Genomic DNA, 16,575 nt, shown 5'->3' on the forward strand with positions numbered 1-16,575 from the left:
ATCACAGAGAAGGCTAACACTGAAATCCAAACTCACTTACACGGTAAGCTTTCAGTTCTGAACATAGAATTATTTTTTCTCTTCCATTAACTTTCATCAAAGAACAAGATTAATTGGGCTTCTCTTACTGACTTTTTCCAGTTCTCCTATCTCAGGAGAGAGATCCCTCCAGAGTCTCAGATTTTCATGTCCCACCATAAAGTCTCTTGGCCCTATGAGGAAATTAAAACTCCAGCCCTGAGTCACTGGTTCAGATCCTAAAAAAGCTGAGGCACCAGGTCACAGACTGAACAATCCCGTCTTAAAGTCCTTCTTGACTTAGCACCTGGGGATTTTTCTTTTCTTTTTTTTTAAATTCAGAAACTTTTCACTTTATAACATATCCAGAATCTCTGTTTATAAGGAGTCAGAGGGGGATTTCATATTAGTTCCATATCTGTGTTGCTGATGCCCTTCATTAATTTTCACAAAAGCAAATTTCACCTGTTAGTCATTTGAATAAGTGGTATTTATAGTAGGCAATGAAATAGAATTTCTAATGAAATATTTGATTAAATGAATAGCTATTTTCATAAAACTAGTGTCTTCCTTTTGTACACCTAATCAAATATAAACTAACAGGAAAGTGACAAACATGATTTCTCATATAGAGAAATCAGGCAATTGTTTAATCAATGACATTTTTGGTTGACTAGGAATAGGAGGACAAGGACTAAAAGTAACCTCAAAAATGCAGACCAGGCCCTGGCCGGTTGGCTCAGCGGTAGAGCGTCGGCCTGGCATGCGGGGGACCCGGGTTCGATTCCCGGCCAGGGCACATAGAGAAGCGCCCATTTGCTTCTCCACCTCCCACCCCCTCCTTCCTCTCTGTCTCTCTCTTCCCCTCCCGCAGCCAAGGTTCCATTGGAGCAAAGATGGCCCGGGCGCTGGGGATGGCTCCTTGGCCTCTGCCCCAGGTGCTAGAGTGGCTCTGGTCATGGCAGAGCGATGCCCCGGAGGGGCAAAGCATTGCCCCCTGGTGGGCAGAGCAACGCCCCTGGTGGGCGTGCCAGGTGGATCCCGGTCAGGCGCATGCGGGAGTCTGTCTGACTGTCTCTCCCCATTTCCAGCTTCAGAAAAATAAAAAAAATAAAAAAATGCAGACCAGTGAACATGCTCTAGTTTGTCTTTCTAGAAGTCCTTATCCAAGCTTCACAATAAAGAGTGTTAAAATTCTGATTCACTGCTCTGATAGATTAGATCATTCTTCACTAATATTTACTCTTTTCCTCTCCCACCCTCTGGAAGAAGTATCCTCCTGACTCTCCCACCCTGTGGTTTGAACTTCACCATGTGACTTGCTTGGCCAATGGGATGTTAGAGGACATGACCCAAGCACAGACCTGAAATTGTCTGCATGACTGGGATTGCTCCCCAGTGCTTGTGCTATCAGTAGGAGGCTTGTCAGCTAAAAATCAGGACATAGCTCACTGAATTGGAATTTCAGATAAACAATGAATACATTTTTTTAGTAAGTATACCCCATACTTAGTACATACTCAAATGTACTAAAAAATTATTTGTTGGTTAATTGACATCAACATTTAACTGAATTACCTTTATTTTTACTTAGTAAACCTGACAACTCTAATTTAAAAGAAAGTCCAAGACCAACCCACAGCCCGAAGGCAAGGTCAGCCTCAAACAGCCAAAACCCAACTGACCTGCAGATACATGACCAAGAAATAAATACTTGTTATTGTATATTATAAGAGTTTGTGGTTGCTTGTTATGCAGCAGTAGCTGACTAATTCAACTGTGGTGGCAATGAGAAACAAGCTTAATGCATCTATCAGTATGAAAAGATTAAGCAGACAGTTTTTTATAAAGGAAATAAAAATAAAGGAGTGCCCGTGTTTGTACCAGGTTGGTTTTATTTTAATAAATTTTATGAAGGACATAGTTAATAGATCTCTGGGTTTAGAGATAAAATTAAGCTTTTATAAATAATACAAAGTGATGTACTATTATGTTAAATTGAAAGAGAATCCCATTTGTTTTTGTAAGTATATTTGTAAAACCACAAGCTTAAGGGTAGGACATGCTTAGGTTGAATCTAGACTTTGTCATTTAAGAGCTGTGTAACCTTGGGCAAATTAGTTAACCTCTCTAAGTTTCAGATTCTTCATCTATAAAGAATAGATAATAATACCTAACTCAATTAATTGTTATGATGATTAATAAGATAGGTAAAGATACCTATCACAGTCCGTGGAACATACCAAATACTCTCTAAATTGTAACTTTAAGTTTTTACATAGGTGTGAAAAAAATGAAAGCTGATATCCAATATCAGCAAACTAAACTACAGTATTATAAACTTTCTTAGAGGAGCATACATATAAGCTTCCAGTAAGAGCCTAGTTAGAAAAGAAAATTCCTTGTAAAACTACGATAGAAGATGTTAGTTCAAAGGAACGTTGAGGCCAAAAATGTCCACAGAATGTTGGTCATAATTAAAAAGGTTATCTGTAAACAAATCAGAAAATATTATCCTTATATCAGGTTATGATTTTTCCTAGAATATTGCATGTAATTCTAGCCACATAATTGCAGAGAATTATTTAGTCTACATAGTAAAAAATCAATTAATAATATAAAAGAAGCCAAGAGAAAATCCTGGCATGAGTACAGAGAATGAATTTGGTATAATGCACATCTGTGATCTCTTTCATGGTATCATCACAGCAAACAGAGAACTAATTCTGCCATGACAACAAAAAGCCTCCCCCTTGAAGCAGAGGGAGCAAATTTAGGACAAATGACTATTAAAAAGTGTTTGAATGGTGGTTCGAAAGCTCTTGGCTCTCCTTTTCTATTTAGTAGTCACAGAGAGTAAATGGGATTGACTGGACAGATTTATTTTTCTTTTTTTTTAAATTCAAATCCAAAACAACAAAAAAAAGTGTTGATGTACTTCACTAGTAAGAAGTAAATTTATGGAACTCATCATAAAGGTAAGATACAGGATGAAGATATAAATAAATAACAATAGAAGGAATCAGACAAGTCCATGCCTATCTCAGTGACATGATGAGTCCCTAAGGGCAACCAGACTGACATCTAGAAAAGCAGCCCCCACGCCACCCCCTCCGCCGAGCTCTGCTGATGCTCAGAAAGTAGCCTCTGTGCTCGTGCACAGGTCTGACCAGCACAGCCATCCTTGGGCCCTTTCAGATTGTCCAGCAGGGAAACATTCCTTAATTCTCTTCCCTTATCACTTTTAGTCATACCACTTATTTCAAAGATTGAGTTGGTCTCTCTCCCATCTGAAGACTCTGGTCTACTGAGCCTCGTAAACTGAAAGCTCACAAAGGCTGCTTACTGAGGAATAAGAAGACCTGGACCCCTGACACCACTATGTGACCATGGTGACCATGCATGACCATCCCGCCAAATGAGGGCATAAGCCTACATATCCTCGACAGTCCCTTCCTGGATTCCACACATGCAGTGACTAATCTCAAATAAATTACGAAGACAAATATTGTAACAGATCTTCAATGACGGTTTCCCAATCAAGGTAGACATTGAGTTTGGCTGGGAAGGATGAGGAGGGCATTCCAGATGAACGTGGAGACATTGCAATCAAGGCAGGGCAGTCCAGGCCCTACTGGGGATGGGGGGAGGGATGAGTAAACCAGGGGGACAGGGATCCATGGTGCCATGTGGTCACTCCTCATGTGAGAACCCACAAACCTGCCTCTCAGCGAGTCATGGAAGGAGACATCTGGAAAGCAGATGACTGTCGGTCTGCACTGGAGTGCTGCTATTGACCTGTTCCTGTCATGTGCCTGCATGTAAGTAGCCAAGTCACTGTTGGGTGGTAATTAGAATCTTTGAAGTCCATGAATAAAATACTAACTTCAGGGCCACAGGGAAGAGTGATTAGATACCATACTAGTTTAGAAAACACGTTCTTTTATTTTTTATGAGTTAGGAATATTTAAAGGGAAACTCATCAGAATCTAACCCAATGCCTGGATTTGGGTTGAGGAAAAAACAACGCAAAAAGGGAAAAACATTTATGGTGTGGGTGCCTGTATATGTATGAGGTGAGGGATTACTCAAAACATCATTAGTCAATGCTAAAGCCTCACTTAATTGGACAGGAAATTAACAAGGAAGTGACCCTGTGTCCTGGGGGTCATCAGCACCAGGCCAGGGTATATAAAGGACCCCGATAGTGAGGAAGACATTCACACCTGACAGCACCCAATTCCTCTCACCTGCTCAACCCCGCCCAGTCCCAGACACCACCATGATTGGCTCCTGCTGTGGCTCCTGCTTCTCCAGCTGTGGGGGAGGCTGCTGCCAGCCCTGCTGCTGCCAGCCCTGCTGCTGCCGGGACCCCTGCTGCTGCCGGCCCTGCTGCTGCCAGACCACCGTGTGCCGCCCCGTGACCTGTGTGCCCCGCTGCACGCGCCCCATCTGCGAGCCCTGCCGCCGCCCCATCTGCTGTGACCCCTGCGGCCTGCAGGAGGGCTGCTGTCGGCCCATCGCCTGCTGCCCCACGTCCTGCACGGCCGTGGTCTGCCGCCCCTGCTGCTGGGCCTCCACCTGCTGCCAGCCCATCTGTGTGCAGGCCCCCTGCTGCCGGCCCCCCTGCTGCCAGCCCGCCCCCTGCCGCAGCACCTGCAGGACCTACCCCTGCTGCTGCTGCTGCTGCTGAAGCCCCAAGGTCCCCACAGATGAATATGTTGGTGCTAAAGCACCCATTCTGCAGTTTAATCAAGTTGAAAGAAGAATAGATTTTTCCAGCCCTAGCCAGTTGGCTCAGCAGTAGAGCGTCCACCCGGCCTGTAGAAATCCTGGGTTTGATTCCCGGCCAGGACACACAGGAGAAGCGCCCACCTGCTTCTTCATCCTTACCCCCTCTCCTTCCTCTCTGTCTCTCTCTTCCCCTCCTGAAGCCAAGGCTCCACTGGAGCAAAGATGGCTGCGGGCACTGAGGATGGCTCCATGGCCTCCGCCTCAGGCAGCAACGGAGCAACGCCCCAGATGGGTTGAGCATTGCCCCCTGGTGGGCATGCTGGCTGGATCCCAGTCATGTGCACAGGGGAGTCTGTCTAACTGCCTCCTCGCTTCTAACTTCGGAAACACACACGCACACACACACACACACACGAAAAAAAAGAATAGATTTTTCCATAAAGTGACAATAGTCATTTTTACACCCTACCATTTGGATACAACACGAGCAGCTCTCCATCTCAACCCTTGGCCAAGCCCAGGTGTCCTCAGCAGCAGAAGTCACCATGGACGGCAATCCCACATTTAAGAGACCTGGAGTAGACTTGGCAACCCCATCCTGAACTCCAGAGGCTGCTCGTGCCTCCCATTATCATTTGTAATGTGCTGCTGCTCACTTGTTTCCAATAAACTGCATTTGCCTATAAACCTCTCTGCTACCTGATTCATTTATTAGTGCAGTTATATTAGTGTACGGAGATGAGCAGATGATGAACAGGAAGGAGAGTGAAGAGGGAGAAGGAAAGAGACAGTGAAGATGAGGAAGACAGGAGAGGGAAAGAGAGAGAGGTTCTACAAATCCTGGTATTAGTCTTAACTGGTTGTGCAGGACAGCCGGGCTCGTCCTTGTCTGCTCATGTGGGTAGGAAATCTATGCACACCAGGTCCTCCGTGGCCTGTCTTCCACTCGTATCTCCAGGTTCATGTCTAAGAGTCCCCATGAAGTTTCTCTTAAAGCAGCACTAAAATTCTCACAGTAACACACATGCCATGCAGTTCCTTTTTTTTCTTCATTTTTTCAGGTTCTTTCCTTTTTTTGGAATATCCTTTCACCTTCCCTATCCCTCCACCTTCTTCAGCTATCTAACTCTGAGTCATTTCCAAGTTCAACTCAGTCTTCTGCAGTAGGCAACCACACACACACACACACACACACACGCACACACGCACACACGCACATATGCACAGACTGAGGGGGGGGGGCTAGGTTCAGTACCCTGACATAGGCCAGTAGCATCCTGTGATCCTGTGTTTATCTCCCTCCCCATTAAGCACTGTATAGAGATTATCTATTTATCTTCCTCCAACCACGAACCACAGTTTATTCATTCTGGCTCCCAGTACTAAACTTACTGTTTAGAATAGAATTGGAATTAATTTCTATTTGTTGAATCCAACTAAATTAGAAGAGAATTTATGACAAGAATTCTAAGAGGTGGATATTTCCTTAAAGCAAAAACTTCTGCATTCAATATAACAAACTTCTCTCACCTTCAGGTTCCCTAATTTGCAAAATGGGAAAATTAATACTCATCAATGCAGACTGCTGGGAAAGTTAAATGACTGTATGTATGTAAAGTGCCTGGCATACAGTAAGCACCCAGTACTGTCATTTGTACTCCTTGCTGCATATTTGAGCATCATTATATCAGACAGGCTCAAAAGATGTGCTATTTATTACATATCATGCCACAAAGAGTGGGAAAGGATTCAGCGAAGGCTTTATTTTTTCCAGGATGGTCCACATCCACTGGCAGAAACAAAATTCCTAATAAATAAAGAAGACCAAAAACTTCATCATCAGTTCAAGGCCGTCTTGCAATGAAAGGGTTCTTTAACAGTTGACCTGCAAGTCCACAGGAAAGAGTTCTAGATGATAGGATTTATAAATAGGGATTTTAGCATTAGGAGCAAACAGAGCTGGGGAAAATACATGCATCTGCCAGACTTTTCCTCTCACCCTGAACCATCAAAGGAATTAACTCCAAGCGGCAAGAGACTCCAGAATATTCCCTGGTTTAGTCTTCCCCGGCTTTAGGCAGATGAATATCTACACCATTTAGAAGAGATATTTATTTTTTTAATTTCAAAAATAAATCTCACCAGTTCCCTGATCATCTAGAGTTTTCTGTCTTTTCCAACTAAAATATGTTCTCTTCTCAATTAATGGTATCCATCGCTCCCGTCTTTCTCGTTCGTATGGATTTTATAGTAAACCTGGCTCGAGAAGACGCTTACCATTTCACAGACGAGGAAACTGGGGGTGTCAGGGTACAAGTACTCGAGTACTTGCTCTGAGTCACAATTGCTAGGTGGTGGAGGAAGGATCTGGATACTCCTTTGTCTTCCCGTCCCTTCCCGCTAAGCTCCCCCATCCCCATTTCTAATCTTATGATTGGAGGATATTTTAATAAAGATCATCTTGGAGAACAGGGAATACATATTTTTTTTTCAGAATTAAAAAAAAAATTTCTAACATCCAGTGGCCCTGAAACTAGTTCCTAACAAAATACAACCTATGAAGCTGTTAAGATGAGGGCATGGTTCACCAACACAAATGGTCACCAATGCTACATTCTTTCTCGATTCAGCCAAAAAAGTCCTACAGTTTATCACCGCCATGGTTACTGATTACTTATGCCCACTCTGGTGGGATTATTATCCATTGCAGAACCAGTTATGTGAATGATATAACAAAAAAAGCTGACATGATAAAGACCAGGGACACATCTCTTGTCCCACAAGTTTAGGTCCATTAATGTGCTACAGCAAGGAAGACCACACAGCATGGCACCACCAAATAAAGGAAGGAAGAGAAAAGGTTTCTGAAGCAGAGTAGGCAGATGCACATACTCCCAGCTCACACCACCAAACTGGATTATAAACTAATTTATGAACAATCAGCGTGAAAAACCAAATCTGGACTACAAGAACAGCTTTCAAAAACCAAGGAGCAAAGAAGAAGCCACAACAAACCTGGTAGGGAGTGCCTGAATCTCCCCTGCTTACAGGAACAGGGCAGGGGTGAGGCTGGGCTCTTACTCCAAGGAAAAGAGCAGTAAATACTGGTCACAGCCACTTGCCTGGTGACCAGGGAATGAGGTGTGTTGAAAAGGCCCACTTGTCTTCCAAAAAGAAAGGAGAGAGAGAAAGACGAATGGTGAGGGGGAGTGGAATACAGGTGATGACATAAAAAGCTGACTCACTCAGTGCTGGAGGCGGCAATAACTGGGGGAGGGGCTGATCCTTCCACAAAGCAAAATACAAAGTACTTCCAGGTCACAGAGATACAGACATCTCTCCAGCTCCAATCAGCGCAACAAGACACAGCTGAAAACAAGAAGTGGGGAGGAGGAGCAGTAACTCAGGTCTCCATAGAGATCTGAGATACACTTCCCCCTACTGAAGCTGAGAAAGCAACCCGCCCCCAGAGGGATTAATTGGCAGAAGAGGACTTCAGAACCTCAGGTCACACCCACCGCATTCCTGGATACAGTTTCAAAAAAGCCCCCTGCTGAGATCCACAAACAAGACAATCACCTGTTAAAAAACAAACAAATCAAGACTTCAAAGCTGCCCAAATCCAAAAGTGGATTACAAATAATAGCTGATGCCAACTCAAGAAGACCTAGAAACAACACAAGTGAAAACTGGAGGCAGACAACACCAAGCCTAGACTCAACCAGCTCTACAAAGAAAACACCCAAACAAACAGACACAATGAGAAGACAAAGAAGTGCAATCTAAATGAAACCACAAGAGAAACCTTCAGGAGATGAACTGAGTGATATGGAAATAATCAAACTTCCAGATGCGGAGTTTAAAATAATGATTGTAAGGATGCTTAGGGATCTTAGAACAACAATGAATGGTCATCATGAACACCTCAATAAAGAAATAGCAAGTATAAAAAAGGATATTGAAATATTAAAAAAGAATCAGTCGGAGATGACAAATACAATATCAGAAATGAAGACCACAATGGAAGGAATTAAAAACAGGATGGATAGAGCTGAGGATTAAATCAGCAAGTTGGAGGACAACTGGAATGAAGGCATGAAAGCAGAGAAGAAAAGAGAAAAGAGACTCAAAAAGTCTGAGGAAACTCTTAGAGAGCTCTGTGACAACATGAAGAGAAATAACATCTGTATCATAGGGGTTCCTGAAGAAGAAGAGAAAGAACAAGGGATAGAGACTTTGTTCAATCATATCATAGCTGAAAACTTCCCTCAATTAAGGCAGGAGAAACTCTCACAAGTTCAAGAAGCACAGAGAACTCCATTAAAGAGAAACCCAAAGAAATCTACACCAAGACACATCATAATTAAAATACCAAAGCTAAGTGATAAAGAGAAAATATTAAAAGCTGTAAGAGAAAAAAAACCTATCACCTACAAAGGAGCCCCCATAAGGATGACATCTGACTTCTCAACAGAAACACTTGAGGTCAGAAGGGAATGGCAAGAAATATTCAAAGTAATGCAGAACAAGAACCTACAACCAAGACTACTTTATCCAGCAAGGCTATCGTTTAAAATCGAAGGAGAAATAAAAAGCTCCCCAGACAAAAAACAACTCAAGGAATTCATTACAACCAAACCAATGCTGCAGGAAATGTTAAGGGGCCTGTTGTAAACAGATCAAAGTGGGAAAAGAATATAGCAAAAGAGGAATATAGCTTTAAAGAATAAAATGGCAATAAACAACTACATATCAATAATAACCTTAAATGTAAATAGATTAAATGATACAATCAAAAGGCAAAGGGTAGCTGCATGGATAAGAAAACAGGACCTGTACATATGCTGTCTACAAGAGACACACCTTAAAACAAAAGATACACATAGGTTGAAAGTAAAAGAATGGAAAAAAAACACTTCATGCAAATGGAAATGAAAAAAAAGCTGGGGTAGCCATACTTATATCAGACAAAATGGACTTTAAAACAAAGAATATAGTAAGAGATAAAGAAGGCCACTACATAATTATAAAGGGAGCAATCCAACAGGAAGATATAAATATTATAAATATCTACACACCTAATATAGGAGCACCTAAATATATAAAGCAGATTTGATGGATATAAAGAGTGAGATCAACAGCAACACTATAATAGTAGGGGATTTTAATACCCCACTAACATCACTAGATAGATCCTCAAGAAAGAAAATTAACAAAGAAACAGCAGACTTAAAGGACACACTAGATCAACTCAATTTAATATATATATCTTCAGAACCTTTCACCCTAAAGCAGCAGAATATACATTCTTTTCCAAGTGCTCATGGTACATTCTCTAGGATAGATCACATGTTAGGACACAAAAGTGGTCTCAACAAATTTAAGAAGATTAAAATCATATCAAGCACTTTGTCTGATCGCAATGGCATGAAACTAGAAATCAACCACAACAGAAAAGTTGAAAAATTCTCAAACACATGGAAACTAAATAGCAAGTTGTTAAATAACAAATGGATTAAGAATGAGATCAAAGAAGAAATAAAAAATTCCTAGAAACGAATGACAATGAGCATACAACAATTCAAAATTTATGGGACACAGCAAAAGCAGTACTGAGAGGGAAGTTCATAGCACTACAGGCACACTTACAGAAGTAGAAAAAGCTCAAATAAACAACTTAACCCTGCAGCTAAAAGAACTAGAAAAAGAACAGCAAGTAAAGCCCAGAGCTAGTAGAAGGAAGAAAATAATAAAGATCAGAGCAGAAACAAATGACATAGAGACTAAAGAAACAATACAGAAGATCAATGAAACTAGGAGCTGGTTTTTTGAAAAGGTAAACAAGATTGATGAACCTTTAACTAGACTCACCAAGAAAAAGAGAGAGAGGACTCAAATAAATAAAATTAGAAATGAGAGGGGAGAAATAACAACTGACACAACAGAAATACAAAATATTGTAAGAAAATACTATGAAGAACTGTATGCCAAAAAACTAGACAGCCTAGATGAAATGGACAAATTCCTTGATACATACATACAATCTTCAAAAAATCAATCTGGAAGAATCAGAAAACCTAAACAGACCGATTACACCAAATGAGATCAAAAGAGTTATCAAAAAACTCCCAAGAAAAGTCCTGGGCTTCACAAGTGAATTCTACCAAATATTCAAAGAAGAACTAACTCCTATCCTTCTCAAGCTATTTCAAAAAATTCAAGAGGAAGGAAGACTTCCAAACTCCTTTTATGAGGCGAGGATAAGTCTGATTCCAAAACCAGGCAAAGACAACACAAAGAAAGAAAATTATAGGCCAATATTCCTGATGAATTTAGATGCTAAAATCCTCAACAAAATATTAGCAAACCGGATCCAACAATATATGGAAAAAATTATACACCATGATCAAGTGGGATTTATTCTGGGGAGGCAAGGATGGTACAATATTCGCAAATCTATCAATGTTATTCATCACATAAACAAAAGGAAGGACAAAAACCACATGATAATTTCAATAGATGCAGAAAAAGCATTTCATAAAATCCAGCACCCATTCATGATCACAATTCTCAACAAAGTGGAAATACAGGGAACATACCTGAACATGATAAAAGCCATCTATGACAAACCCACAGCCAACATCATACTCAATGGGCAAAAATTAAAAGCAATCCCCTTAAGATCAGGAACAAAGCAGTGGTGCCCCCTTTCACCACTCTTATTCAACATAGTACTGGAAGTCCTAGCCATAGCAATCAGACAAGAAAAAGAAATAAAAGGCATTCAAGTTGGAAAAGAAGAAGTAAAGCTATCATTATTTGCAGATGATATGATATTGTATATAGAAAATCCTAAAGTCTCAGTCAAAAAACTACTGGACCTGATAAATGAATTCAGCAAGGTGGCAGGATATAAAATTAATACTCAAATCAGAGGCATTTTTATATGCCAACAATGAACAGTCAGAAAGAGAAATTAAGGAAACAATCCCCTTCAATATTACAACCAAAAAATTAAAGTACCTAGGAGTAAATTTAACCAAGGAGACTAAAGGCTTGTACTCAGAAAATTATAAACCATTGATAAAAGAAATCAAGGAAGATACAAACAAGTGGAAGCATATACCATGCTCATGGTTAGGAAGAATAAACATCATTAAAATGTCTATATTACCCAAAGTAATTTATAAATTCAATGCAATACCAATTAAAATACCAATGACATACTTTAAAGATACAGATCACATATTCCAAAAATTTATATGGAACCAAAAGAGAACACGAATAGCTTTAGCAATCTTAAAAAAGAAGAAGAAAAGGGGAGGTATCACACTTCCTTATATCAAGCTATACTACAAGGCCATTGTATTCAAAACAGCCTGGTACTGGCATAAGAACAGGCACATAGATCAATGGAACAGAACGGAGAAACCAAAAATAAACCCACAGTTCTATGGACAACGGATATTTGACAAAGGAGGTAAGGGTATACAATGGAGTAAAGACAGCCTCTTTAACAAATGGTGTTGGGAAAATTGGACAACAACCTGCAAAAAAATGAAACTAGACCACCAACTTACACCATTCACAAAAATAAACTCAAAATGGATAAAAGACTTAAATGTAAGCCGTGAAACCATAAGCATCTTAGAAGAAAACATAGGCAGTAAGCTCTCCAAGATCTCTCACAGCGATATATTTGCTGATTTATCTCCATGGGCAAGGGAAATAAAAGACAGGATAAACAAATGGGACTATATCAAACTAAAAAGCTTTTGCACAGCCAAAGACAATAAGAACAGAATAAAAAGACAAACTACACAATGGGAGAACATATTTGACAGTATGTCTGATAAGGGGTTAATAACCAAAAATGCTCAACATCACTAATCAATAGAGAAATGCAAATTAAAACCACAATGAGATATCACCTCACACCGGTCAGAATGGCGCTCATCAACAAAACAGCACAGAATAAGCACTGGCGAGGATGTGGAGAAAAGGGAACCCTCCTACACTGCTGGTGGGAATGCAGACTGGTGCAGCCTCTGTGGAAAACAGTATGGAGATTCCTCAAAAAATTGAAAATCGAACTGCCTTTTGACCCAGCTATCCCACTTTTAGGAATATACCCCAAGAACACCATAGAACGGTTCCAGAAGGAGAAATGCACCCCCATGTTTATAGCAGCATTGTTCACAATAACGAAGATCTGGAAAGAGCCCAAGTGTCCATCAGAGGATGAATGGATTAAAAAGCTTTGGTACATATATATACTATGGAATACTACTCAGCCACAAGAAATGATGACATCGGATCATTTACAATAACATGGATGGACCTTGATAACATTATACGGAGTGAAATAAGTAAATCTGGAAAAACTAAGAACTATATGAACCCATGCATAGATGGGACATAAAAATGAGACTCAGAGACATGGACAAGAATGTGATGGTAACAGGGAGTGGGGTGGAGGGGTGGGGAGAGGCCAAGGAAGGAGAGGGAGGGGTGAGGGTGAGGGGCACAAAGAAAACCAGATAGAAGGTGACAGAAGACAATTTAACTTTGGTGAGGGGTATGCAGCATAATCAAAGGCCAAAATAATCTGATGTTTTCTCAGAACATATGTACCCTGATTTATCAATGTCACTGCATTAAAATTAATAAAAATAAGATTAAAAATATTTAAGAACAAAAAAAAAGAAAGAAAAAGTTTCTGTAGGATTTTGAGAAATAGTGGACTTTGATATGAAATGGTGTTTTGCTCAAAGCACAAAACACTGCTTTGTGCAAAATAATAATAACAACAACAGCAACAACATCTGGAAGATAAATGCAAAAATCATGTCTGAAAATCTCTTACCTGAAACTCTGCCTCTGGGCTGGATATTGAGGCTGCTTCTCTTGTGTTCCCGGCCAGGCAATAGTGAGTGGGACATTCCCTTCTTACTGAGGTAACTTCATGAAGCAATGTTTCTGATAGTCTATAATTTTAAAACCAAAATTTCTTGGTACTATCTTTTTGTTAGTTAAAAAAAGCAGCGAGTAAAATAATAGATATATTCTTATTCCTAATATTATAATCTGCATATATATTCTATGCCAAATAACAATATGCTAAACCATAAATCAAGCAAGTTGTTATTTTCCTAGATGGGACAGAATTTTTGACAACTACTACTACGTGTTCACTACTTTGAAGTGACTCAGATTTGGGAAAAGAGTGGGAGTCAATCATCAGCGTTCATATTCAACAGAAAACCTGTAGTGTTATTAAAACTTTGCCATTCTTTTATCTGTATGACTCTGAAAAATCATTCTACAAATCTGGCCTTCCAAAACTGATGAACTATGATGGTCCACAAAGTCAAAGGCCTTCAAGGACTAAGACTATTGGTGACCAAAGAGTGTATAAAAATGATCACACCAAACGACATACCTTGGAGACAAATCTGGTCTGATAGCCATTGGCAACCCTTGGAGAATATTATCTATAACCTAACTTCCAACCATAAATTTATTTTCTATATCTCCATTTTTCTTAGCTATGGCTAAAAAAGACAAAGTTATTTTATCAGACATCAGTTCCCTTAATTCCCCTTGCCTTTTTCAGAAGCCCAACTTCACCCTTCATACGGAATCAAAACCCTCAGCCAGCAAACGTCAGCATCTGTTAAGGAACTATAATTGAGTCCTCTATAAATATTTTCAATATATTTTGAAGAACTCAATACAAGTGCCTTTGTCACACCTCAAAAGCAAGAGATACCTCAGTTTAAATTTTATTTCTAAGACCATACTCAGGGAGGGGCATTCTAAGAAGCACAATACCAAGAAAACCCACATTTAGTTTGGCCTTATTGTCCCATAAGAAACTTTTCTCCTTCAGTCACATTATCTGCCTTTGTCCTGACTTCCTAAAATTTGTAAATACTGTGTGATCAGAAACTATTTAGAACTTATATTTCTCTCCCCCGCCCAAATAGTACAGCATTGTTTACATAGGAAGCATCTCACCAGCCAGTATGAGTCATAAGCCAACTCTAATTGGTTACAATGATACCACTCTAGTGGTTAGGATGGTTATTTCCGCACAAACAAGGAGAAGCAGTGTGCTGTTGTACAGAAGCACTGCACCATTCTTTTCATAGCAGAATCGGCACACATCTTTTATGAGTCATTTTAGTTATTTTTAGCTGTTCTTGCCTCAGCCAATGAAGTCAGGCCTGTGAACGTTATTGTCTCACATTTGGTCATGGATGGTAAACAAGAAGAAAGTGTGATGTGGCCACACTGGATTCTTCAAACTTTCAACTTGTCACATGGTCTGGAAAATCTGGCTATTCAATGAGTCACTTTTCTGAAGATATAAATCATGAAGTATTCATTTCAAGGGAAAAGCAGGAAGAAAGGAAAGCAGCTTTTGGTGACGTTGGAACTGCTGCCTCAGCAACTCAGTCCATCCATCTTGGGTTCTTATTTCAGTGGGCAACCACAGCTTTAGGAAATGACCTGTGCCCTGGGGGTCATCAGGTCCTGGCCAGAGTATATAAAGGGCCCCAGTGGGGAGGAAGACACTCACACCTGAGAGCACCCAACTCCTCTCACCTGCTCAACCCAGCCCAGCCCCAGACACCACCATGACCGGCTCCTGCTGCGGCTCCACCTGCTCCTCCAGCTGTGGGGGAGGCTGCTGCCAGCCCTGCTGCTGCCAGCCCTGCTGCTGCCGGGACCCCTGCTGCTGCCGGCCCTGCTGCTGCCAGACCACTGTGTGCCGCCCCGTGACCTGTGTGCCCCGCTGCACGCGCCCCATCTGCGAGCCCTGCCGCCGCCCCATCTGCTGTGACCCCTGCGGCCTGCAGGAGGGCTGCTGTCGGCCCATCGCCTGCTGCCCCACGTCCTGCACGGCTGTGTTCTGCCGCCACCGGATCGGCTGTGAGCCCTGCGGCCTGCAGGAGGGCTGCTGTTGCCCCATCACCTGCTGCCCCACGTCCTGCACGGCCGTGGTCTGCCGCCCCTGCTGCTGGGCCTCCACCTGCTGCCAGCCCATCTGTGTGCAGGCCCCCTGCTGCCGGCCCCCCTGCTGCCAGCCCGCCCCCTGCCGCAGCACCTGCAGGACTTCCCCCTGCTGCTGCTGCTGCTGCTGAAGCCCAACAGGAAACATTCCAAGTGCTCAGAAACATACAAACTTTTCCCAACCCTGCAGGATCGAATGAGAGAGCACACCTTTGCAACCTACCACCTCTTTCACAACTAACTCCACAGTACGGGGCCGTCAGTTTTCCACATAACTAAGCAGCTCATGCTGGCCCTCTTTGAGAATCTTTAGAAAAATTCCAACTTTCATCATCTGGCTTGAAAAATGAGTAAACAAAGCTCAAAGTTCCTCTTGAATAAAATTCTATCCCACCAACCCATCATCACTCCTCCACTATTTCAAGATGGGACATTTTTCCAAGATAAGATTACATTTACACTGGGTTTTTGCATGGTAAAATAATAAAAATTTTTATTTCTGAGAAGCAAATGTATTTCTCTCTATTGCTTATTTATATTCAGAAGCTTACTTTTAGCTTACGTTACGGTGTGCAGAATCAGAAGAACCAAAAGAAGAGGGCTCTTCCACGGCCATTGTGGAGCTTCAGGAACAATTCCAGTACAAGGTCTGCAATTTTAACAGCTATGTAAATCATTCAGAACATCTTACGTTAAGTAGCTTCACATTTCAAGCCACAGGTTTTGTGGTGATGCTGAGGGAAGGGAGAGATTTCAGCAGGTCTCTCTGATCATGAATGTGACTCGTGAATCATCAGCACACGT

General features: G+C 41.4%; 2 protein-coding genes across 2 annotated transcripts; both read left to right on the forward strand.

Annotated features, from left to right (window-relative positions):
* The first annotated feature begins 4,300 nt into the window (after positions 1-4,300).
* On the forward strand, positions 4,301-4,711 carry LOC136322676 (keratin-associated protein 2-1-like). The gene has a single exon (XM_066254578.1). It carries the CDS (start codon positions 4,301-4,303, stop codon positions 4,709-4,711), a length of 411 nt encoding a protein of 136 aa, XP_066110675.1.
* A 10,684-nt stretch (positions 4,712-15,395) lies between these two features.
* On the forward strand, positions 15,396-15,902 carry LOC136322677 (keratin-associated protein 2-3). The gene is made up of 2 exons (XM_066254579.1): positions 15,396-15,630; positions 15,724-15,902. Exons 1-2 carry the CDS (start codon positions 15,396-15,398, stop codon positions 15,900-15,902), a joined length of 414 nt encoding a protein of 137 aa, XP_066110676.1.
* The last annotated feature ends 673 nt before the right edge of the window (positions 15,903-16,575 follow it).

The sequence above is a fragment of the Saccopteryx bilineata genome, chromosome 2, assembly GCF_036850765.1.
Source record: "Saccopteryx bilineata isolate mSacBil1 chromosome 2, mSacBil1_pri_phased_curated, whole genome shotgun sequence".
NCBI lineage: Eukaryota > Metazoa > Chordata > Mammalia > Chiroptera > Emballonuridae > Saccopteryx > Saccopteryx bilineata.

Coding starts and splice junctions, on each gene's coding strand:
- LOC136322676 (XM_066254578.1), top strand. CDS start 4,301: ATGATTGGCTCCTGCTGTGGCTCCTGCTTCTCCAGCTGTGGGGGAGGC.
- LOC136322677 (XM_066254579.1), top strand. CDS start 15,396: ATGACCGGCTCCTGCTGCGGCTCCACCTGCTCCTCCAGCTGTGGGGGA. Junction 15,631..15,723: donor CCTGCAGGAGGGCTGCTGTC/GGCCCATCGCCT, acceptor AGGGCTGCTGTT/GCCCCATCACCTGCTGCCCC.